Source organism: Empidonax traillii, unplaced genomic scaffold, assembly GCF_003031625.1.
Source record: "Empidonax traillii isolate 1590-97213 ecotype Southwest subspecies unplaced genomic scaffold, ASM303162v1 scaffold891:size446522, whole genome shotgun sequence".
Classification (NCBI taxonomy): domain Eukaryota; kingdom Metazoa; phylum Chordata; class Aves; order Passeriformes; family Tyrannidae; genus Empidonax; species Empidonax traillii.
In genome coordinates, this window is record NW_020956084.1 from 209,373 (window position 1) to 234,050 (window position 24,678).

The 24,678-nt window shown below is 41.4% G+C and overlaps 1 protein-coding gene across 3 annotated transcripts in view; it reads right to left on the bottom strand.

Annotated features, from left to right (window-relative positions):
• Window positions 1-314: 314 nt before the first annotated feature.
• MPPED2 (metallophosphoesterase domain containing 2) overlaps window positions 315-24,678 on the bottom strand; it is a 99,787-nt gene continuing 75,423 nt past the window's right edge. For all 3 annotated transcript variants that reach the window (XM_027902616.1, XM_027902617.1, XM_027902615.1), the window contains 3 exons: window positions 5,186-5,301; window positions 2,897-3,010; window positions 315-495 (listed from right to left, as the gene is read on the bottom strand). In XM_027902616.1, coding sequence (XP_027758417.1) covers window positions 377-495; window positions 2,897-3,010; window positions 5,186-5,301 — 349 coding nt within the window. In that variant the 3' untranslated portion in view covers window positions 315-376. The remainder of the gene's footprint in view (window positions 496-2,896; window positions 3,011-5,185; window positions 5,302-24,678) is intronic.

Here is a 24,678-nt window from a genome sequence, read left to right on the forward strand (position 1 = left end):
CAATGGCAAATTTATCGAAAAACAAAATTCATTTTACAAATTCACAACGCTTTTATCAATTTAAAATGAACGCTGCATTTCCAAAAAGCACAACCTCTAACTTTTTCTCCTTATTTGTTTTGCACCAGCAATTTACAAAAAAAAAAAAAACAACCAAACAAAAAAAAACCCCAACAAAATAAAAGAAAACAAAAAACAAACCCCAAAGCCCACCCCAAAACAAAAACCCCCACGGTTCCCCCCAAAATCCTCCTCCTCCCCCCACCCGCCCCCCCAGCCCCCAATTTCGAAATAAACACGTAACTGAATGTAAGTTTTATAATTAGAAAATGGCAGTTTATAGACCTTCCCCCGGTTCCAAATGTGCAGTAGTGCTTCAGGATCCTTGAGGGGTGGGCAGGTCGAATATAATCGGGGGGTTGGTGGGCTGGAAGCTGACCGTGCACGTCGAAGCGTTGATGTACGTCGTGTACCCATCTGTCATGATGCCATAACCTGTGTGGGGACAACAGAGGCAAAACCACACGTGTTCTTTTTCTAATTACTCAATTAGTGAGCTGCAGTCAGAAGAAAAAGACCATTCAGAAGCAAAAGATTGGGAAGTAACTTTTGGTTTAGTCTGCAACGCCATCCCCCTCTGGGAAATGACCCGAGCCCTGTAAGCTCTCCCTCTGCTAGTCCTTATTACCCAGTTCCTCCTCACAGGTGGTGTTCATGCTGGCTCCTGACACCTCAGAAACTCATCAGCAGGTTAAAAACGCACACATACACATTTTCAGGCTGCCCAGGGAAGCTCCGTCCCTGGAAGTGTTCAGGGCCAGGCTGGATGGGGATTGGAATGAGATGATCTTCAAGGTCCTTCCCAATCCAAACCACTTTATGACTCCATGATATATATATATACACACACACACACATATATATACATACACATATATATATTTTTAAACTATTTCTACAAAAATGTGTGTATTTTCAGCTGACATCCACAAAAAAAGCGAAACAAAGAAGCTTGGAAAAAAAAAAAACAAAAAAAAACCAACAAACCTTGAAAATGTATTTGGCACCAAACGTACTCGAAAAAATAATTTTGAAAACCCCCAGAGTTTCCCGGAGGAAGAGAGCTCCCCATTGCAAACCCACAGAGGAAAAATGTTTTTCTTTTAAACCATTATGATACAGTACAGATCACTGCTGTCTGAAAGCTAAGATAAATACAGCTACCCACAGTGCCCATCAGAAAGAATAATCACTTCAGAATTGCTTCACTGTCCACCTGTATTACTTTATTTATTTAGAATGGCAATTTTGATTTAGATCGTCTCATGGTGGGAGAAACCTTGTTTGTGGTTGTTCTTGCTTATCAACCAGGGAAAAAAACTGCATCCCCAAAAATGTGTGTACAGTCTCCGTTGATTTAAGGGAATGTGGTGCATGTTCATCTCAGCTGGAGTTGGATGAGAATTAATTGAACTGTAAGATAATGCTTTTAACACTTTGCTATTTCTTCCTGTACTGAAACATGCTGTTCTTACGTCTTCTCTGCAAGTACTAAATGGGATTTTAACTTTTTGTTGTTATTCTTGTAAGAATTGTTCACTTTTCATGTGTGCTGCCACCTTTCCTGTGAGATTTAAACGTAGGGTGCTGCACCTGGTTCCTTGGTGCTTTCTCATAATAATGTTCTTGTACATTAAAATATCTTCCTCTCCCACTATTTAATATTATTACAACCAGAAGTTTCACCATTTAATGTGCCTACTAAGGCTGTGGACAATTTACATGTTTTAGCTGAAGTCTTGCTATATTCACTTATTCTTAATATGCAAGGACTAATATTTATACAAAATATCCAATCTTTTCTTGGGTGCATTAAGACTGTTATTTATGTCTGTACACTTAAGGTCATGTCAGCATTCCCAGTATAAACTCTTAATTTGCAGATGCCAGGCATGAAATTCACTGTAGGGAATCACAAGGGCTTCAGAAAAACCAACACCACTAGTTGAGAAAGCTGTCCTTTTTTTATTTTCCTTTTATGAAGTCCTCCAAATCTTTAAGCTTATGGAGAACCTAGTTATAGACAACGGAGAAACCTCCAGGGGGAGAATATAAAGCATTTAATGTGTAATTTTGAGTTCCAGGGTCACAAAGTCTCACACTCTCTCCCAGGCAGAACTCCTCGTGTTTGTCTCTCAGCCCCATTGAAAGCTATGACATTGTATTAAATATTTAAGCATCTCCAGAATGTATTTAATCTCTCAGTCTCTTCCACTGCCACAAACCCGAGCTCATTGTTTCTGAAGCTTCACACTCTGCCTGTCCTGGCACTGACAGTGGGGAAATATCTCTCCTAAAACATGAGACTCCTGGAGGGTAGCACAGAGCACGGAGTGTGTTACAGGGCGCTTTTAGAAATGCATGCACAGTGAGTTCTGGCAGTGTCTCCTGATGCCCTCCTTTCTGCTTCTCCTTTTGCACTGAGGGAGGTGAGCTGAGACAGTGAGCTGTCTTTGATTTTCTTCTCCCTCTAGCACCTTTCTTAGCTCCTGCATTTCGAGCAATGGGGATAATTTTCATTTTGGCTTGCAAGTGTGGGGAATCTCATCTGTTCCTCTAACCAAGTTTGTCACAACTTGAACTGCTTTCAAATAACCTGCACGGAACAACCTTTGCACAGTGAGAGGTGCAGGTGGCTAAATGTAGCGCACACTCCCGAAACAGTCTGTTTTAATTCTGGCATAAATTTACCAAGCACTGTGCGTGCAGCCACTTCCCTCAGCTCCTTCCCTGCTTTAGCCCAATATGCCACTATCCATCCACTGCGATTCACCATCAAAACGTGCTCCTTGAAACCTGTCTGAGGTCGAAGTGGGGAGTTAGTACTGCTCCTCACCTTCATGAATCCCACCAAAGACGTGGAGTTTGGGCCTCACTCGCCTCTGCACCGTGTTCAACAGCTCCACACAACCCACTCTCTGCAGCTCCTTTGGAACCCAGTCTCGAAAACCTGAAGGCAAAATGCAATCAATACAAGTTAATTTTCTCTACTCAGGTAAGCTCTCACGTAGTCTTTCAGGAAGTCATAATTCACAGTAGGTTTATTACATTATCCCTCGTCATAACCTCTCCATTAAGGCACACAATGGCTTTTAAGAAATGTTTCACTGTCACTTTGTCTTCCTTAAGATTTCCTCCTTTCATCTGCGTTAATATTTTTCTGGATGTGATTTGTTTTTTTTTTTAAACTATAGGTTTAAACTCATCTTCCACCTTGAAACCCTGGGACATTTATTCCTGGCACTGTTGCAGATTTTTCTTCCCTTTCCCCTGGCTCTTGGAGCACTCAGCTTCCCAGGCCAGCTGCGTGGTTATTCCAGAACCGAAACAGTTCTGGGTATGTGATTGCCTCCCTTAATATTTACTTACTGAGTAAATAAGTAAACAATAAATATTTATTTAGAAAGCAGCATTTTGTCAATATTACCATACAAGCTGAGACCTAAAGTCCCCTCATTTTAGGCACAGCAGTAACACCTAGTCTGTGTCTGTAGCTAAGATACAGCGCCAACCTCTTAAAACTGAACTTTATTATCTCCATCAAACACGAAATTTAAGTATGCTTATTCAATTAAAGCACTCCTTGGTGTCTGCAGCATCACAGTGCTTCTGTATGAACCCAATTCAGAGCAGATGGATTAACAACCCATTTAAAACAGCACCCATGAAACATTATAAACACGCTTGTGGGGGTTCTTTTTTTTGCTTCTTTGGGAAAATAAAACTGATTAAGAGAGTGCTGCTCAAAGCACTGGTTTGCAATATCTGCTGGCTCCAAAGCCAGTGGATGCTGCATCCCTGTTTTAGCTCAGCAGCAAGGTGGGAGCTCCAGTAAGGTTAAAGAGAATTTGCAGATCACCTTACGATGTTCTCTAAGTAGTATTAAAAAAAAGCAACCAGAACATAAAAGGAACAGTAATTACACCGGCCAAAAAACTTTCAGGAATTTTTTTTTTCCCCTTAGCTTTGCTTAGATTGCTGACTGTAAACTTAATTGTGGTGCAAAACATAAACATGTACTAATTCCCGAATCTACGGTCACCAAGAAGCTCTGTGAGGTCACTGAGCCAGCCTGGAAGCATTTAAAATGCTGCTTTACAATGGCACTTACTAAAACCCTGACAAAAATCACGGGAAGGGTAATGAAAAGTGCCACCCTTGCTTATCCTGGTAAGTCATATTTATAAAAGACAGATGCTCAGCTGTAACCCCCCCTCCCCAAAATACTTACAATACAGTCCTAGACTGCTTGCCATATGTGTCTTACAGAAAAGCAGGAAATAATATGGGATACTGTCTTCTGGGGTACAGGATAGAGGGAAAACAGCGGGGCTTTTCAAGTGGTTTTAGTGTGGGCTTTGATGACTTCAGACACGCCAAAACTGAGTGCTCCTGTCTCTGCTAAACGAGTCTCCTCGTGCCTTTCTGAGACCATCACAACCTAGTTTAGATCTTACAAGCTAAGATGGAATTACTCACAGCGACAAGGCAAGCAGAATTCAACTAAATGAGAAACTTTTAGCCACCAAATGAGAAAACACAAATTGTGCATTCCCAGAATGGTGCTTACCCATCATTAGTTTGAGAAAGGAACAATTACCTAAGAACATAATTTTATGTCTTCACAAATTTTTTTATAAGCCAATTGATACCTTTAAAACTACTGCTACATATTCTACGTTTACAGGGACTTTATCAAGGAGAATAGGTGATTACATACTCCTAAACTCCTGACTGCTTACTCTCAAGCCTTAAAGTAATGGGTCATTGTGGTGAGAAAAGTTTTTAAAAGTTTTAGTCAATCTCTAAAAAAATCATATGGGATTGGAAACTGCTTGTCAGATGAATACTGTTCTTAAATAAAATGTCAAACTATAATGATTATTGAGTCAGGTATTTGATCTTCCCTAGCTTGACTTTAACAAAAAAATTTAAGTTTTTTATTGAAATTCAATAGATCAGCTAAGCCTAATCATCATTTTCCACTTCTTCCAAAAAGGTTTTTAATCCACAGTTTTGAGTTTGGGTGCAATTACAGTATAGCTTAGAGCATTATTAATTTTGCTTATTCTGAAAGTAAAATTCTCATAAAAAAAAAATCACACAGAGCTTTTGTTTCACTTACCAAGGGGAGGTCCATGTGTCATTAGTATATCAATTCCCTCAGGAATAAGGTTCCACTTGTCTAGCAAAGACTGACCTCTGGGTAGATTAAAGCCCCATCCATTAAACCATGGTGTCCTTTGGGGGGAAAATAAGACAAACGGCATCAGTGCAACATAAAAACCTCTTTCCTTTTCCAATTTTTTCCCAAATTAAACCGATTTCTGTGCTTCAGAGATCGCTTGCAGACAGCCTTTTTGAAGGGGGATGCCTCTAAAACACACCAATTCAAAAACTTACATACATTAACATATACATTTGAATTTAGATTAATGCTATTTTTGTACTTTTCAGAGCATTCAGCCCTGGGGGCATTTACTCACTAGAGGGAAAGGGAAAAATGTTAGAATAACACAGTCTAAACCTAAAGCTTTTTCCCCCCCAAAGTTTGGGGATGTTTGAACACAAGAACTCCTTCCTCATGCTAATTACCAAAACAAGCAAAAAAATTTCCCAAGCTTTTTGGAGGCAAATATCAATTTCTCACAGCACAGGGCAGCAGTAAGTAACTGCTCAACAAGATGCACGAGGTGACACTTGTAAGCACCATCTGTGCTACGGTGTCTCACTAAACTCCAACTTGCTCCTTTCAGCACTTTTAATCCCAAATTACTGTCACCTCTCTTGGTTTGGAACTCCTGAGCCTCCTAAAGATCTCCATCACACAGTGTTTAGCCTCCTGACGACTTTTTAAAAAGAGATCTTATAATTTAAAAGGAAAACTGATATTCTCAGTCTTCTCTGCCATAGCATAGCATTGTTCTGAGACACTGGTTTAACCACCAATCCAAGCCTTTAGCAGTGATAAATGGACCTTCTAGGAGTACAGGTATATCATAACAAAGCCTTTTCTTATCCAATAGGTACACACAGCAATTGTTCTGAAGAGATACTATCAGATTTGTATCTGTTAGTAACGAATTTCATACAGCTTTTAGTATTGTAATAATTTTAAGGGTTTTCAGCCATGGGCGCATTTCTGAGAGCTCAGGTAAGAGATTTACACTCCATTTTCTAGGTAGCAAATTCCTGTCCTAGCCCTAGTCATTGGGGTGCATCTTTCTGAGAGCTCAAAGCTACTCCTGAAGTCTTCTGTGTACTGCAGTTCTGAAAAGAGAAAACAAAAATTGGGGCCAAAAACCAACCACAAACCAAGCCTAAAGAAAACCGTACCTGTTAAAGAGAGAGAGAGATCATTACAGCCCCATGTAATTTCCTTATGCAACCTGCCTCCTCTGCCCTCTAAATTATTCATTTTTTTCCAGCCTCAAATATGCATTAAAGCGGGAACGTCCTGCTGAGATTGCGCCTCTAATTTTTATTTCTTTTTTTGTAATTAAAGCACTTTGTTTTCCCGAGACAGTGCTTCGACCAGTGAAGATTATACCCCGTTACATGGATGATCTGCATTCCTGACAGTCGGCAGTACGGAAAAACAGCAGGCACTGCTAATATAGGGGCAGGGAGGTCACTGGTGCCTTGGTGACAAATAATAGACATATCCCACGTAGTCCTACTGAACTAACACTTACACTCCACACACACACAGGAACTCATTCAAGCCAGCAGACTTCCTGAATGAACACTAACAAAAGATAGGGAAATCAGACGTTAGTCAAACATTTTATGTGAGCTGAAGGTTGTGTCTTAGCTTTAACCAAATCACAAGAATTTCTGATTTTTGTGGGGATTGACCTTCCTGAAACATGTATCTGAATTTCCTTTCCTATAAGACTCCTGTGTTTTAACATAGCTAAGTTATCGTAGCCTCCAAGGCTGCAGTTAAAAGTTAAAATATTGTTTGGCTAAACACTCAGCTGCTTAAAAAAAAAGAAACAACAAACACACAGAGAATGGGTCGAACTTTTCACTGTCAATTAATGATTCTTTCCCCACTTGCATTTCTCCTGAAGATAAGACTGTAGTTATTACACCATAGTTAAACCTGAAACATGAAACCACATCTGTGATTTCTCTGGGGCTCTTTGGAGACTACAACCACAGAAAAGGCTGGATTTGTCTGCAGGTTTTTTATTTTCTTCTGAAGCACTGTGTAAGGAGGAGGGGAATCTGAACTCAAATATATTCCTCATTCACCAACTTCTGTAATTAGCTGTGACTAACAGGCCTCGCGTGGGAATCCACTTGCAAGAAAACTTTCAAGAAACCTTCCTGATTATGCAGCGTGTGCACAAATAAAAGACGGTCAAATGCTTACTTAACATATTAAAGATTTTTGAACGAAATGAATAAATCCAGGAGAAGGGCAGGCACAACTGGAAGAACACCTGGGTTACAGATTTCGGCTTCAGGCATTTAAAACCCCAAACATTGCATATTCAGTGACAGCACTGCACAGACCAGGCAGGTTGAGGGTTCCTGCCTTCCAGGGGTGGGGGGGAACACCACCACCAAGAAGAAAAACAGCTCTCTGGCACAGGCTCAGGTTTAGATGAGATCACAGGGAAGGTCACCCGATGTTTGCACTGGGCTGTGTTGCGGCGCAGCCGAAATGGAGTTGATGTGCCGTGAATCCCACGGCGCATCCCGCTTCACGACCCCGGCAGCGCGCAGGGAACGGCTGTTTACCCCCAGCAAAACTTCAGATGCGTGCAGGAAAGACAAACCCTGCGCTGCAGGTAGGCAGCATCCTACCCAGAGGTACTGGATAGAGATATTCTACTCCCATTAATGCCGTGTTTTGATACATAAGAGTTAAATACAGTCACTCTCGGCTTCTAAATATTTTAGAAGGAAAAAAAAAAAACTGTGCATGACGTTAGGTGCCTTCTGCAACATATTTTCAAGCTGATTACTCACTGTGAGAAACCACTTCCCATCTAGGAAGAAGTGCCTGTAATGAACTTTGGCTGCACTGTCAGGGTTTAAGCCCAGCTGGCAACCAAGCACCAGGCAGCCTCTCCCTCACTCCCTCCTCCCCGTGGGATGGGAAAGAGAATTCGGAAGGGTAAAAGCACATACACCCACCTGGGGTAACCTCTAATCAGGTGCAAATAATTAGTAAAGGTTCCTTGGTCGTTAGTAGCCATATTTCAGATCCGACCTGAATTTCTTTCCTACGGAGCTCTAAGTAAAAGCAATTTCAGTTAACTCACAAAACGTCGCGTTCTTCATTTTTTAAGTACCGCTGGCAAGAGCAGAGAGATATCAGCTGTTGAATAATGCCACGAGGGAGGCGTAGACGGAAAACCCACGGGGGCCGGTAATGAGAGATTACAAATGATTTTGTCATTTTACGTTCGATGGACCGGAACGCGTCCTCACGCCCCGTGCCCCGGCGTGTGCAGGGGGGAACCTAATTGAGCCCGCGCTCGTCAGGACCACGCCACACTCCACAGCCTCCTCCACGCGCCATCAAACCCTCACGAGATAATTCCTGATCCCCGGCTCACCTGACAGCTCGGCCCTCGCCTGACTGCAAAGCTTCCTGATCGTTTGGGGATAGCGGCTCTGCCGGCACCAGCTGTGACACAGGGAATGTCCTCGTGAAAGGCAGACACCTGGCCCGTCCCCGCTCTCCTACACAGGAATCCCCACGGATCCCCCCTCCACCTGGCATTTTGGAAGCTACATTTTCTGCAATTAAAACTGAGTGCTTAAAGCGGGAGGCTGCAAATTATCTTCACACCTTGTGCTGCGAGGGATGCGGGCGCGACTTGGCGCGAGGCCAGGAAGGATGGAATCTTAAGCTTCACAGCAAGACTCGCCCTCCCTGTACAGGTGCATTGGGAGAACCCCTGGAGGGGACACACAAATCCATCTGCTTTTATCAGCAGAGAGCTGCCTCTTCAGCAGGTGACTGGACCTCCCTTCGCCCAAGTGGACACCGTATGGTTTCATCAAAACCCAAAGTGAACCAAAGCCAACCCACAACAAAAGCTCAGCCGTGGAGCGTTATTTCATGACCAAAAAAATCACAACTGCTCTTAGCTGTGCTCCTCAGAAGCAACACTGTGTGACATGAGGGAACAGGAGACACAAGGCCACGGCCAAGTTCACCCAGGCGATACAGAAATTTCAAATCATTCTGCAATTTTAATGTTTTTAAAGGATGGTGTCTCCTACAACCTACTTTCATCTCTTCTCTGGTTCATGAATTTAATTACCTGATCCTCAGAGTTCAACAACTCAAAAGGTAAATGTACAGTGAGACCTTCTAGATTCAGATTCTCCTCTTAACTCCACCAGTAAATCCATTTATTTCAATAGTTACTTCTAAACAGGATTAGAAAAAATAAATTATCTCGTGGTTCTTTAATCCCATGTATTCATTCATTTTTAAGGCTCCCCAGTCTTTGAGGAAAGCCTCAATTTTATCCTTAATCCAATGAGCAAAGTGCACGGGAGGCAAAAATCTCATTCTGCCTCTTTCCACAGGATAACAGCCAAGGGAGAGCGTCTAAAAGACATCACAGCAGGAAAGCGCTTCCACACGACCAGTAACGGTAATGAAACGCTCTTTTTTTTTTTTTTTTTTTTTTTCAAAACTGAACACACAGGCCTGGCTCGGGAGGGAGAGCCACAGTTCCAGCAGCAGAACAGAAACGGTGGGACAGGACACGGACATGCCCTCCTAGACTTGCTCAGCTGCAGGACCGTCCTACAAACACGGCCCCAAAGCGTCTACTCCGGTGCTGGGCGAAAGCTGCGGCCCCGCCGTGGAGCAGCAGAGAGAAAAACCACAAAGAGAGGAGTTCGGGGGAAGAGTGACCTCTGGGCAGGGAGAAGAAAAAGCCTTTCAATCCCCTCCCTCCGCCCCGCACAAGCGTTTGCCAGGGCCGGGCAGCCCGCACGTGCCGGTGCCGCTCCGTCAATGGGCAGAGCGTGCCTACTGGGAATGCACAAACAGGGACTGCCAGGGAGAAGGGGAAGGAGGAGAGCGTGTGTAATCATGGAGACAAAAGGCTGAGCAAGGGCAAGTGCGCAGTGTATTGAGGAAGCACATTTTACAAGGGCTTCTGTTAAGGCTCTGAAGCTTGCCTTCGGTGCCACAAACGTACATTTGTTTCGGTTTTTTTGTTAAGCTCCTTCTCATAGTCAATATGTTCAAATGCTTTTTTCCCCCACAATGTAACAACTATCAGGAGATGGTAAAGGGTAAATTATTTCCTAGATGTTCTCATCCTGTGTAATGTTGCTATACCAGTAAGAGGCCCAGCCTGGGGGCTCGAGCTGTGTGTCATTCCCACTGAGCACTGCAGTGCCTCAGTGTCCCGTTTAGAAAGTGAGGACGACGATACACAACCAAAAGAATAAACCATGAGGTCTGGTTCCTTGGGATTTTGCTTACCCTGCATCTTTTAAACAGCTGAAGCTCTCACAGAAGTGGATTATCAGTATTGCCATTATGTTAGCCACGTTACTGTGTGTGTTATCTCCTTATTACCAGCCCGCCCTCAAGTCTGGAAGTCTCTAAAACACGGTCCTGCTGTTTTTACAAAGGTAGAAGAACCTGAACCCTCAACAGCTGCTGGTAGTTTGGTTTGTTTTGTAGTTTTTCTCTCTCTCTCTCTTTCACTTACAGTCTAGAACCTCTAAACGCTGGTTATCTAAATGACAAAGCATTTGAGAAGCACAAACCCCTATCATCCAGCACAAATCCCTGTTTGAATCTGTGAGAGCTACGAAAGGAAAGAAAAATCCAGGACCTTTCCTGCTACCACTGCCACTTCTGTGAACACCTTTCAGTTATTTCAGCTTCTCTGATGGTCCACACCAAACACTGGTATCTTCTATCCTGTGTCCTGAATGGTTTAGTGATCCTTTTTGGCAGAGGATTGTCCACTCAGTTCACATGTTTCGTGTTAGCAATACCAGAGCAGCACAGACAATATTTAAGGAAACTCATCTGCGGGGAAGATGTGTCTTAACAAAAATAAAATTGAAAGAAGTTGAGTAAAGAAACACAGGAAAAAACACACGAGGGTTTAAGGCACTTGAGAGCAAAGGAACAGAGAGGCAGGAGGCTGAAATGCCAGTAATGTCACAGAGGATCACAGAAACACTGAGGACAGCAGGAGGCAGAGCACAGGTGTAAAGAACACACAGAGGGGCAGAGGAGTGGGCTCCACCAGGAATCCAGTGGGTATCGGAAGGGACAGGAAGGGAGTAGATGAATTTCTCAAGTTTATGATCCATACAACCTTTGCTTAAGCACTGAAGATGCTCATCAAAGAGGAAATTTCCTCCAAACCTTCTGAGGCTTTCCAATCCCTAACTGTATTGCAATTATTTTATTTAGGGCTTTACTTAATGAGATCTGGGAAATATTTTAATATCCCCAAAATACGAAAATAATTCAAACTTGACTCAAGGGCTAATTTCATTCTACTTTTAAAAAGAACAGGATTACAAAGGCCTACTAATGGAAGCGAGTATTAAACCTTACATATTTCTGTGCTGCATAAAGTTGAGGATGGCTTGAAGGACAGACCTGGTGTAAGCAAGGACCAGCTTTAAATGGATCCATACATTAAGTACACTGCATTTCCCCACATGAACTGTGCATGTTAAACAATGATGCTTGGATCCTTGTTTTCTTACAGTAACCGTGATCATAACATGCTAGTTGTATTGCATCCTAATTTTCTGCGTTCCTCTCATTATCCGTGCAGGAAATGCAAACTGACAAAGTTCCTACCTCAGGTCAATCTGGAAGAGGCTTTTACTACCAGACCCGCTTCTGTGATGACAACACAAATTAAAGTAGAGCCAAAAAAAAAAAAAAAAGAAAAAAGGTAAAGAAGTAAAGACATCTCCCCCAACACACTATGTTGCACAGTTTCAATCCACTGGGGAAATCCGTGTGTTTGACACGAAAAAAAAAGCTGAATCTGTACAGGTGTCATTACAACCAGTAGCTTCTGTTAAATATTTTACACATTTATAAAAGTAGCATTTGGAAAGTATTAGCAGAAAGATGTCCGCTTTTAAAACAAGTAAGCTACATTTCAGTGAATTATGAAACAAATGTTGCCAGATATAAGTTAGTATAACAAATAAAATACTCCAAAGTAGTTATGCCTGCCTGCCTGCCCTATTAGTGAATTTTGTTCTCGGTCCTAGGAAACAGCCTCTAGATATTTAATTATTTGGAGCGCTCAAACAGAATTCTTTAGCATCTCTAGAGTCTCTGTAGTTCCTCCAAAAGGTTATGCTGGTCAGTGAACATGACTGCTTGTTCATGAATTAATGCCACAAACCAGAGGCATTCCAGATACATATTTTTATGTAGCATTTCAGCACCTTTAGGAAGGTTTACATCTGCAGCCTGTACTGCATAACATGGAAAGGTGTGTGTTTCCCTAGAGGATGAATTTTGGCCAGGGACTCCTTAAGAGCCACTAAACCAATGTACCAGTTCACCACTGCCCAGAGGCCACAGCCTACAATTGCTCCATGGACCAGCTCCAGCTCTTGCAGGCCCTATCCCTTTAAATCCTGACTAACAAATCAGGGAGAACACGAGGTGATGTCACTGCCTCTGTGAGCAGAGTCACAAACCCCAGCCTCAGATGATGGAACAAAAACAGCAGCTGGGCTACCTGAAAGGAAGCCACTTTTCTCACTCTGCTGTTCTCTGAAGATAATCCTCTGAAAATAAGAGGCTTGTTGTTTTATGCTTCAGGAATATCTACAAGATATCACCTCTGTTTAGAGCCTCCTTAAGAGGGCAACCCATCACCACTACCCTGAGCTCTCACAGTAAAGCTGTAGTTAGCACACACCTGAAAAGGACTCCATCTCTCAAAGAGTGGACTTAAATCAGTGCCAAATTTTGCTCTTCTTCTTGCATTGCTTTAGAGCTTTCCACGTGACACACTTCCACGCCCTAGCACACAGCATCAAGATAAAAAAGGTTTTCTTTTTTTTTTTTTTTTTTTTTGGTTGTTGTGCAAAAAAACCAAACCAAAACACACAAAAAACCCCCACCAAAAAACAACCAACCAACAAAAAACCCCTCACTAAGCACAAACCTACATCACAATCACAGGAACTCGAAGGCTTTCAAAAACTCTTTCAAGTGTTTTACAAGTAATAAATAATTCAGGCTCAGAACAGTCTAGATAGAGCATTGTTTAAAGTGGTATTGTGTAGGACTAGGTTGGCCACACCAAGAATAAAATTTGCCAGAATACATGCCTAAATCACTTGCTTAAGGCAAATCAGATGGTAGACACAGAATGTTGCTCTCCATGATTTTCACTATTAGTCTTTACCAATAAGTCCATTATTCTTATCTACTCTGATGACTTAAAACCAGACACTGAGATTGCATATTGTATAAACGCCATCACTACTTTTATTTATGTTTTTCCCAAAACAATGCCTAGCATTCCTCAAGAAGAAACTGAAACTCTACGGAATGCCTGGGAGGAAAACCAAACCAGGCTCACATGTATTAAAGTCTTCCAGAAACACACAGGCCACAGTATTGAACTGTAGGAACCTGTAACATAATCTTCTGTATATTTACAGAAAAGAATGGAAACAGTTAAGTTATAATTAGGTCACAGGATATTCCCAGCATTTCTTGTTTGTTTGAAGTCTGTGCTTACCTTCTGTTCCAGCTTATTCTTGAAGGTGGATGCAAAGTTGCTTACCCTCACTAGCCATATGAAAACTAAGAGTTTCCAGTGTCACAACACACGCTTAGTTGGCATTTAGGTACAGAATAAAATATCATGGCTGGACCTTAAGACATAATACTGGTTTACTAGTTAATTATAAGTTTTAGGAAATGTCATTCTTTAAAAGCAGTGCAGATTTTGCTCATTTTCTTCATTTATTACAGCCCTTTGCTTTGTGCAGAAGTTTAACATCTGGCATACTCAAAATTTCGCCTTTACTGAAAACCATGATCCTACTTTGGAGTCTGCAGGAAGGGAAACTTAGCAACTCATGTCCTGCCTTCACCAAAAAAACACAGATACTTCATTTGTCAAATTCTCTCAACCAAGAAACTTTTTTTTTTTTAAAGTCACCTGGAGAAAGGGATGATTATGGATCTCAAAATGCCTATCACACCTCCTTCTCAGCTCAGGAAGCCTCAGGAGACTTGTATGCAAGCAAAGTTCACACATACAACAAATCCTATACCTGATATACACACATACAATGTGTAACATGTGTAAATATATGTATAAATATACATCTATCTCCTGTTGCTCTGCTTGTCTCAAGGAATCTGATAAATAACTTGCAGAAATGGCACAATGCACTCCCAAACCAATGAGAACTCCAACTCCAGCACGATCCCAGCAATGCAAGCACACGTTTTCAGGTTATTATTACCTGGAGGAGCTGTCTTATGTATGAGCCAATTTAGCAAATCAATTAAAGTAATGCAGTTACTTGATCAACAGATGAACACAAAGGAGTTAAAAATGACAGAAGAGATTGAAGGAAAAACATGAGGGTCATGAAAAAAGGCAGAAGCTGCTGAAAAGAGAGCATTTGGTACCACAGAGGCAAACAGAGCATTATTTTAATTGGAAAGGATCTGTTTAAGCAACGGGTCAACCACTTCTGCTCCCTTCAAAGTTATTAAACAAAGAACTCAGATTACATGTGGGTCATTTACACAGCACTTAATTTTAGGCTCTCCCACCTCCGTGCTGTCCTTTCAATGAGGTTTGTGGGAGATGCAGATTACCCCAGACTGAATGAGAGTTAATTTGACTCTTCTGGTGGAAAAAAAACCTAATAGTAATAAAGCAGTATTTCTAACAATAGAGCAATTAGAAACCAGTGTAAAAAAAATGTTTACATCTGATCAACACAACGCCATTCATGCTCTTTACAGTTCTCACCTTCAGGGAGAGGATTTGATCTGGCTGCTGGAAGGTCACCCCAGAGCCTTTTCTTCTCCAGGCTGAACAATCCCAGCTCTCCCAGACTGTCTGCACAGGAGAGGTGCTCCAGCCATGCTGTAGTTTCCCAGTTATATATTGGCCCTTTGGGATCGTATACAACTCATATTTTTAAAAAAATACACGTTCAAAGAAAAGTTGTGAGCTCATATTACCAAGTTCTCACTTGAAGTAGATTTTTTTACTGATGAGTTACCAGCCTATGAACTGGTGGTTTATAATAGAAAGGCAGACTGACATTTAAATAGAGTGGCACTAGAATAATGGCTTTACATTAGTATTTTATGGGAGGCTGAATAACCACAGAGTTAACATACTGTATTTTCTGGCAATAAAAAAATCCTTCGAAAACAAAAGGTCATTTTATTTGATAATGTAAATGAATTAGATTTGTATTGTACGGCCAAGAGAGTAAGGGAAAGATTAATTCTTAGAGGAGAAGTCAATATATCAGGATGGCCAGGATGGCTTTGGTTTTAATTCTTTAAGCATGTTGTAAAGCCTGTGGTTCATAACCCACAGCCATATATTGCTGTACACTGGAGGTTTTAATACGGGCCTCGGACTTCAGCCTAATCTGATAAAAATCTGAAACCTGCAGTAGGCCATTATGTGGGCAAACTATTCATTTTATATTCACCTCCTTGTCGTGTCAGTGCAGAGGTCATCTAAAGAGGGGGCCTAATTAATCAAACTGTCAGAGCCGATGAGGAGGAGCATGTTAATGGGACTTTTATTTCACCCAGGAAAGCAGTGGTCTGACAGGAACCAGAAAATATGGCCTTGATGTTGCTGTTTATTAGCAATGCTGAGATCAGTGGTAATAGGTGCCAAGCAGCCTATGTTTGATAAAGCACTGCATGTCAAGAACCTGCACCCACTAGAAATGAGACTGACAAGAGGCAGGAATCGCCGCATATTGATGGCTACTGAGAGCAGGTACGGCGGCATGTGATGTGATCACAAAACCTGAGCCTGCACAGGACACACTTCTTTCTTCAAAAGTGAAAAAAACCAACCAAACAAACAAAACAAACAAACCAAACCCAAATCAAATCAAAACAAACAAACAAAAAATCCAAACCAAAACCCCAAACCAAACTACCCCTCGCCCTCAAATAGCCAAAACCCACCAGCTATTTTCCTGCACCCAAAGGTGAGGCTTTGCAGCGTTTAGCTCCTATTTGTTTCACCTAAAATAGGCAAGCACAGCACCACCAGCATAGAAAAAAAAAAAACAAACCCTAAAATTAGTACAAGAGTGCTCAATTTGAAGGATTGCCTCGACGGGAGCTCATGGTGGTGTAAGGCCAGCACATCAGCCCGACACCTCCAACACCCTCCGAGAGAGCTGTCAGGGTTGTAAATGGTCTAAGAATGGCATGAGAGCTGAGAGCAACTGACCCAGACCAACGCAGGAGTTGCATCAGGTGAAGGAAGCCCAGCACAGGCAGAAGTCGGGTCTGTGCCCCTCTAGCCCGTGCTGGATCAGGCACTCAGCGAGTTCAACCCTTTTGTCCCCACAAAGCACAGTGATCACGCTAAAATAAACACAGCGGAGATCAAATTTCTTACCCAAAGCCTTCCTCCAAAATTGATGGCTCTTAACACAAAGTGCATGCCCGTAGTAAGGAAGAAAACAAGCATACCTAAAAGGGAGTGAGTGGGAGATAGAAGAGATGCTCACAGTTTTTGAAGGGCACTGGACTCATTTTAGCAGCAGCCCATAGCATTTGCTGTGTGGGTGATATATGCAAAATTTTAAATTAATTATTTTGGTAATGCACCCCTACATGATTTCTCAGTCTGCAATGCATTTTATACTTCAGGCCATGGCTTTATAATTAACTACTTTCTGAAGCCATTTTAATTAATTTTTTTTTTCCCCCTCAACACCATTATTTCCAAATGAATAGAGAGCTAACATTAAATAGCCTTCTAAATAGAGAGCTACAGGGATCTACTCTTGTAGGATAAAGCACTTGGAATCACGCCCCGAGCAGCACCCCCAGAAAGGTTTAAGCAGCTGAAAGGAAATGTGCTGCCAAAGGGAAACCTTGGACACTCACAGGGCATGCAAGTCCCTGGCTAAGTCAAAATTCTTCTTGGTGGAAGAGGAAAGCTATTGTGTTTATGGCTGCTGCCATGGATCCAAATATCCTCATCCTGAATCATCTTTTTTCTTTTCTTGTCCGAGAACGCTCCATTGTCTGCATCTTCCTCTTAAAGCCAGCGGCACTAAAATTGGAATTAAAAGATGCAGAACCAAGCTGTGTGCCTCTCACTGGGATGAGTCAGCCTCCTGGGCTGCTGCTCCATCCTGGAGCTCTCAGAGGGGCTGTGGGAAAGGCAGGAGCCTGGGACAGTCTTGCCTTCTGCACTGGGAACAGCTGCCCCTTGCAAGTGGACCAGCACAATTCCACCTGCAAAGGCTAGAGAGACATGATTGCAGTAAGGTATTTTTATTTTGTTAGCAAAAACCACTTGGGAAAGCTCCTGCCTCTCTCCCGAGTCTTCCCTGTTCCTCCCTGCCACGGGCACCGCTCTCTTCTGGTGGGACTGATGAGCCTGGGATGAAATCTCTGACAACATCCACGTCTGAAAAAACTGGAAGATCTTTTGGGTTATTTGGTTTCACAGGATTCAAGTCATCAAGCAGCCCAAATATGGGACTGGAGAATGGTAGCACCGGGCTCAGGGATGGTTACTCAGGGTGGGAACTGCTTCTCTGAGGGCAAAACTCGCTTAAAGCTTCCATCAAATTACAGCTTCAAAGAGAACAATGCACTCCTACCATAAAAGAAATATATGAAGAATAACAAAGACACTCTTCCTGCCCTAATCTTCTGCTGCTGACAATGCCCTTTTGAATGGTTAAAATGGTAATTATTTTCCCTTACAGTTTCATACTTTCTAATCTAAACATAAGGCACGCCTCCTATACTTCCCAGAAAATACATTAGATTGAAAATAAATGCAGAAAGGTAAAATGTGGTTAAAATAACCCCCTTTTGGAGCTTTAGGTGGCTGTTTTCACAGCTGCAAGAAAAATAAAAGTTGAAGGGTAAAATTTTAGTGGTTATGAGACTCATTTTTACCTTTCTCAGTGGCAGTGCTGTTGAAATCATTAAAGTCAGTTCACCGTTAGCAAATGAAGTAGCACAAAACTTTGGAACTATGCTGAGTGTTTTTTAAAAGAGTATTAAAGAGGGTTTTCTGTCATTGACAGCATATTACTTAGCCATCACCACAGTATTTTATCAACGCTAAGATTTTATTACCTATATTCTACTATTAATTTATTGGACAGGAGGTCTGAATTTTTTGTAATGTCACACACCTTCCTTTACAGTCTTTATGCAGTCAGAGTATGACCACACAACTATTGCTTCAAAGGCTTTGTAAGATTGTATTCTTTAAGCTGCCTGCCTCACTTCATGGAGATATTGCTCTTATTTCGAGACAAAAGAAAATCTGCACGTTAATCTCAATGACATTGCTACAGGAACCTTATTTACAGTATGATTAAAAAATGGTCCTTTCTTACAGCCTCATTAAATCTCAGCCTCATTTAACTACCAGGACATTTTTACAATGGGTTTACTGACATACCATGATAAATGTCTGTATAACATCCTTCAACAATAGCCCCGACTACAGCCATAACCACAATGTGTATAAACACTGCATCAGTCCTAACAATGCGCTGTCCTGAATAGTAGGAAGTGAAGTAACACTAAACACATTTTTTACTAACCCCCCACGTCTCCAAAACCTGTGTTTTGCTTCAGGTTTTTTTCATTGGTTTCTCTTTTGTTTGTTTTTGGTTTTTTTTTTTTGGGGGGGGGGGCTGCTTTGTTTCGCCTCCTCAGCGGGAAAAGAAACACTCCCCCTAAAATTACGAGAGTTAAGATGTTAAACTTTTAAAATATTACAGGACCCTTTGAAATTTTGACCTAGGCAGAAAGGTTTCCTGAAATTTGATTCTTCAGAGATAAAAGGGTTGGCAGCTGGATGAAAGCAGCCCTACCCTTTTTTTTTTTTTTTCCATGTCAGAGAAATGAATGGAAGGGCTTATGAATACATGTAACTCGCCCATTCAGGAGCCACGCTGGTGCCTGTTTGTCCTGAAATATCAGTGTTAGGTTACTGTGCAAAGCAACACAACTGAGCCAGCATCAACTCAATCCATGAGAACAATGAGGGCCAGGAGAAGGTTTTCGGAGATTTAACAAATTTTTCAAATTTCGAGGCAACGCAAGGAATTAAAAGGCATTTCTACGGGAATCATTCTCTCAAAACACCTTTATAAATGGTTAGCCACTGCAACTTGCTTTTGCAAGGCACAGGAGTGCCAGAATCATACAACAAACTAAAACTGAACAGGCTCAAATGCTTTCCTGTTCATGGTTAGCCTCTGATTTAATTTCACATCAAGTGGTATCACAAAGCTGGACATGGTAAACCTACAGTATTTTCACTGGAGACCGGGGTCTGACATTCTGTCTAAATGAAATTTCCCAGTTGTCCCAAACACTTTTTATCTTATTTCCATGCTAGCAGCTCGAAATGTCACTATGTATTGCCACAATGACAGATGAGCAAAGGCACGAGAAAGCAACAGAGCTGCTTTCTCCAATGAACCATGCCTGGCAAATGTGAAAATTCACTTGTGCCCCTGGCTCCTCGCCCACTCCCAGGCACTGATGGTAACACAGGGGTAAGTTCTGCAATGCAGCCTGAAATACAAAGCATAAGTTAAAAAAAAACAAACTTTCTATCCATGTATACACATACATTGTTGAAAAACACCACCAAGGGTCAAACCTTGTAAATATTTTTTACTTTATTACCACAGGTTATAAACATCCTGATGGCAATAAACACCCTGACATATAGGAGGCTGAGCCATGTGGCCATAATACATATTTTGTGTGGATTAATAGTCTGAGGCTAAGATGGCATTGGTAAAAAAATAATGAAAATATCCTTCAGAAAACACGTGCTTAAGAGATGATGCCTCCTGCTCATGAGGATTTCAGAAACTTCCAGTACCATTTCTCATGGCCATAACTTATTCATTTCTATTAACTATAACGAATTGTTCTAAGGACAATTTCCAGACCAAACTGTGAGATAGGGTTTCTCTTCTCTGAGTCTCTTTTTCTCACTGTAGTGAAATAATTAATCTCCTGCCTCTAAAAGGCAACTCCTTTACATAAGCCTGTTCATGTCATAGGTCTGGCATTTTGACTGGCGTAACAAAACCCAGAGGTCACCACGGTCTCTCTTATAAGCATTAGGAAACCAACATTTTAGCAAAAGGTGGGGTAGAAAAATCGAGTTCTGCACCACATTTGGGCTAGATTCCCCTGAAGGTGTCAATCTATACAACTGTTTTCTCTCAAAGTACAAAACTGAGGCCCCAAATGGCCAGAAGCTTCCATGACTGAGATGATACAAACGAGACAGTACAATATTTTGGGGATATATTTTCAGAGCTCAGTAGTGAAATCCATCTGAAACCTTCCTCTTCCAGGGATGCCGGAGGTTACACTTGCCCCCAGGAGACCCTTTTCCTCAGCTCACCACTCCTTTGCTGCAGCTGGGAGAAAGAAGGGAAAAAGGGAAGCAGAAGACTGTGGGGATGCTGACTTCAGTTTACACAAGACTCCAGTGGATAAAAAAAAAACTTCCTCAGAAAGTTCTCCTTCAGCAGGCATGAACTAAATACTCTTTAAAAAAAAAAACTAAACAAAAAAACCCTAGAGGATTAGCCTCAATGCCTCCTGCATACCAGGCCAGTAACTCTAAGCACTCATGCACATCTACACAACCTAGCCCAGGTATTTTTTTCACCCTTGCTTACACACTTTTATAAACAAGAGGCCACATTACATGCTACACAATTATAATCAAGAAAAAAAAGCTGCATAAAAAATGAGCGTGATTCGGCACGTTCAAGTAATTTAAGGTACCTGCATTTCAAAACACACAAGCCCTTATCAAACCTCCTTTATCAAGTGTCAGAGCAGTTATTATAAAGGGAAGAGCAGTATTTAATTTTCTGTTTCTGCCTAGTTGCTTAATTGCAACTTGTATCTGGCTAGATGAATTAGCAGAGTGTTTAAAGCACAAGCTGTCATCAGGAATGAGTTTTCCACAGTGCTCAACGATTTCGGGTGATTAAACCACTGTCACGACATCCTCGCAGAGGTAGATTTATTTCTTACAGTGCATCAGGAACAAATAAGACCCTGTTTTTATTAGCTACAGTGCATGCAAGTCCACCAATACAAGAGCCCTTGTCAGCTAAATTTAGGCACTCAGGAGTCAAATGTTTAGTACAAGCTATTTTTCCCTGGCTCCGTTATAGGCCACGGACTGAAGGTGCTGCTTTCTGTCTCCTTTAATGAAAAAAAAAAAGGAGCTGAGGAACTCTTGCTTACCTTCAACTCATAAATTTAAATCAAAAAAAAAAAGCCATCAAACCTCCAACCCCAAAACCCAAAAATTTACTGTACCTTAAGGGACACTGTACATTACATAAAATAAAACTCCTGCAAAAATGTGATGAGATAGGTGTTTGTTCACATGAGCATGCATGTATATATACAGCATATAAAATCTGACACCTAAAAAATATATATATATCAACTTCTGGTGGTATTGAAAACCCTTCAGCAGCATGTTCCTTCTTTGAAAGCGTGCAAGGCTTCTAAGAAGGCAACTGTGATATTGCTTTTAAGCTATTTTAGTAAGGGCCCTTGACAAGCATCACATAAAATATTCAGCATCGATGCTTTCAAGTCCACACAATTTAACTTAAAAAGCTCTCCTTCTTCAGCCCACATTGTAAATAGGTTTATTATAAAGGTGGCGTGTGGATTAGATGCTTTCCCTTACCCTTCCCATCTGCCTTCCTAAAGCGGGATTGTATTGGGCTGCGTCACAAACTCAAGCAAAAACTCAAAAAAAAAAAAAGATTTCCTTTTAGAATTAAAATAATTTATTTGAGGGTTGTAATCGGTTTTAAGAAATTTGGAACAATTTCACGTACTGTTTCAAATTGTTATGTTTACAACTCCAACAAGTAAGTGCAGCTGAAAAGCAGCTGGAATTAAAAGGCTCTTTTATTTATTTAGTCCTCTAGTACGAAACTTTATTGGTCTTGCCTTTATTGGGAAGAATTTGCCTTCTGAACCAACCTTTGAAATGACATCCTGGCTTTACAGAACTGAAGAGCCAATGCTACTGATTTCAGAGGGAGCTGACTTTCGTCCCTGATCTTTTATTTTTGTCTGAATAACGAACCAATAACCTGCTCCATGTAAGGAAGTTTGCAAGCATAAAGCAAAAGCCATTTTCCATTTCTCACAGGCCCAGAGACTCCAATGTGTTTTTCTAACCTATTTAAGGTGCCCAAGCTGGCATCAAGACGGAGCCACTGCTGAGCCTGCACCTTGTATTTCTTCATGTAAAAATCTGCAGCCCTGAATCGGGCAGAATTCCAAGTACAGTATTTAAATTTTTCTCATCTGTTGCCTAAGAACTTCAGGATCAAACACATGATTTAAAGCCTACTGAGATCAGTGGGGAAATCCTATTGGCTTCAATGAGCTTTGGATGGGACTCAGAGGACCAGAGTCAGACAGTTATCTGGGGCCCAAAAATGCATCTATAGGGAGCTCCATGCCAGTTTTTGCAGCTCAGCATCAGAACTCCTAGTTATCTCAGTTTTCCTCTCAACTTTTCTACATTCCAATCCTGAATTATACTAGCATTTTCTTTATTTGAAAATCTGTTGTGTCTTTTTTGCTCCTTCCCCCCCCCCACACACACTTCTCTGCTTGTTACATTTGGGAATTCTGGGAATTTCGTCCTTGACAACAGAACTTCATGATAAAATAGAGACCAATAACACTCTTAACTTCTGCTGGTGTTATGCAAAGACATTTTAACTGCTGTTGAACTCAAGCTATAGGAAATGGGGACTTCAAACTGGACTCGATACGGTCATTGAGATATTTTCTATAAATATTTTAGATGGTAATTCTGTTCTTCCCAAAGAGAAAATGACTTCATTATCAGAGCCTTCTGCTCGCAGTATTCACGGGAACAGATATACTTTTTAGCACATTTAAAGATATTAAATTATGAAAACCAGTTCATGCAGGGTAACTACCAGAGATAATTATTTGATAGTTCATTATGATGACTACAGTACATTTATTTATAATAACTGCCATGTGTTATACCCTGATACCAAAATCAGACACTACTTCACGGCCAAAAAAGGTCTCCTTTGGCACTAGCAGATGGAAAATTACTGCAACCTGTTAATCCAGTCCTGTTCCAACCCAGACCTGCTTCTCTTTGTTGTATCAATACTGCACAGCCACCACAATCAGTTCCCTTGTCCAAAGCCTCCTGGTCAGCCTGCTGTCTCACTGCACAGGGGTAAATATGATTTGCCATTCTCTTATGTTTTGTAATAACCTACCATTTAACCTTGAAACATGTGTTTACCAAAGCCTCTACAAGCACAATGTCTCTCTTCAGCTGGAGAATGCCAAGCACACAACACAAGGTTTATACAGGAACCTCTGCTTGACTGCAAAATATATCAAAACAGAGCGACAGAGTCATTTACAGAGCCTGAAACTTCATCTCCCACTGAAAGGAGGAGAGGTCTGCCCAACGATGTTAAAGCGCAGCAAGATCTAACTGAGATGAATATTGGCAACACATTTACCGTAGAGTTATTGCAAAACTCATTTCATTAATGATAATGTTACTTAAACATTGGAAATCCATGAAGGTACAATCAGAAAGACCAATGCTCACTGAAGTCAATGCAAAGACGGAAGGAAGCTCTTACTTTGCTTACAAAGCACCATCTTCTTTAGAGTCAGTAAAATTTTACACAGAGGATTAGGGGCATGCTACCAATTATTTACCTAAAATCCCCACAGAATAGAACGAAAAAGAGTAAATACAAATGGTGAAAAACAGAGAGAGGAAGCGGAACGAGACCCAAGATCATTTTTTCCACAAACTCACACAATCCCTGACACTCGTTCAGGGGAGCTGCTTGTAACAAACGAAAGTTTTCACACCCACATTTGCAGGGTGGATTCCTCTCCCGACCGGGAGCCACAGAGCAGCAGCTGCTTCTGCTCTGAGCCTGAGGAGCATCCTGTGCTGCTGGGGGGGCAGCTGTTTTAAGGAATTACCCAGCTAATGAAAAAAAAAAAATCTGGTTTCTGGGACAGAATATCAAGAATGAGTGGTTTCTGTTCCATTGCAACGTTCGCCCTTTCTTGTCAGTTGTCGCTGAAGTAAAATGGATTCACCTGAAGTTTAAGAATCAGGGTGAGGTAAGGAAAGCACAATATTATTAGGACCAAAGTAGTACATGAAAGCTGCGATATGAAAGTCACAACCCCCTCCACCCCCACTATTTATTCCAAGTAGAATAAGATCTTTGCTCCCACCAATATTCACCTCCTTGTCATTTAAAGAGGAAAATAAAGTCAGACCAACTTTTTTTTTTTTTTTT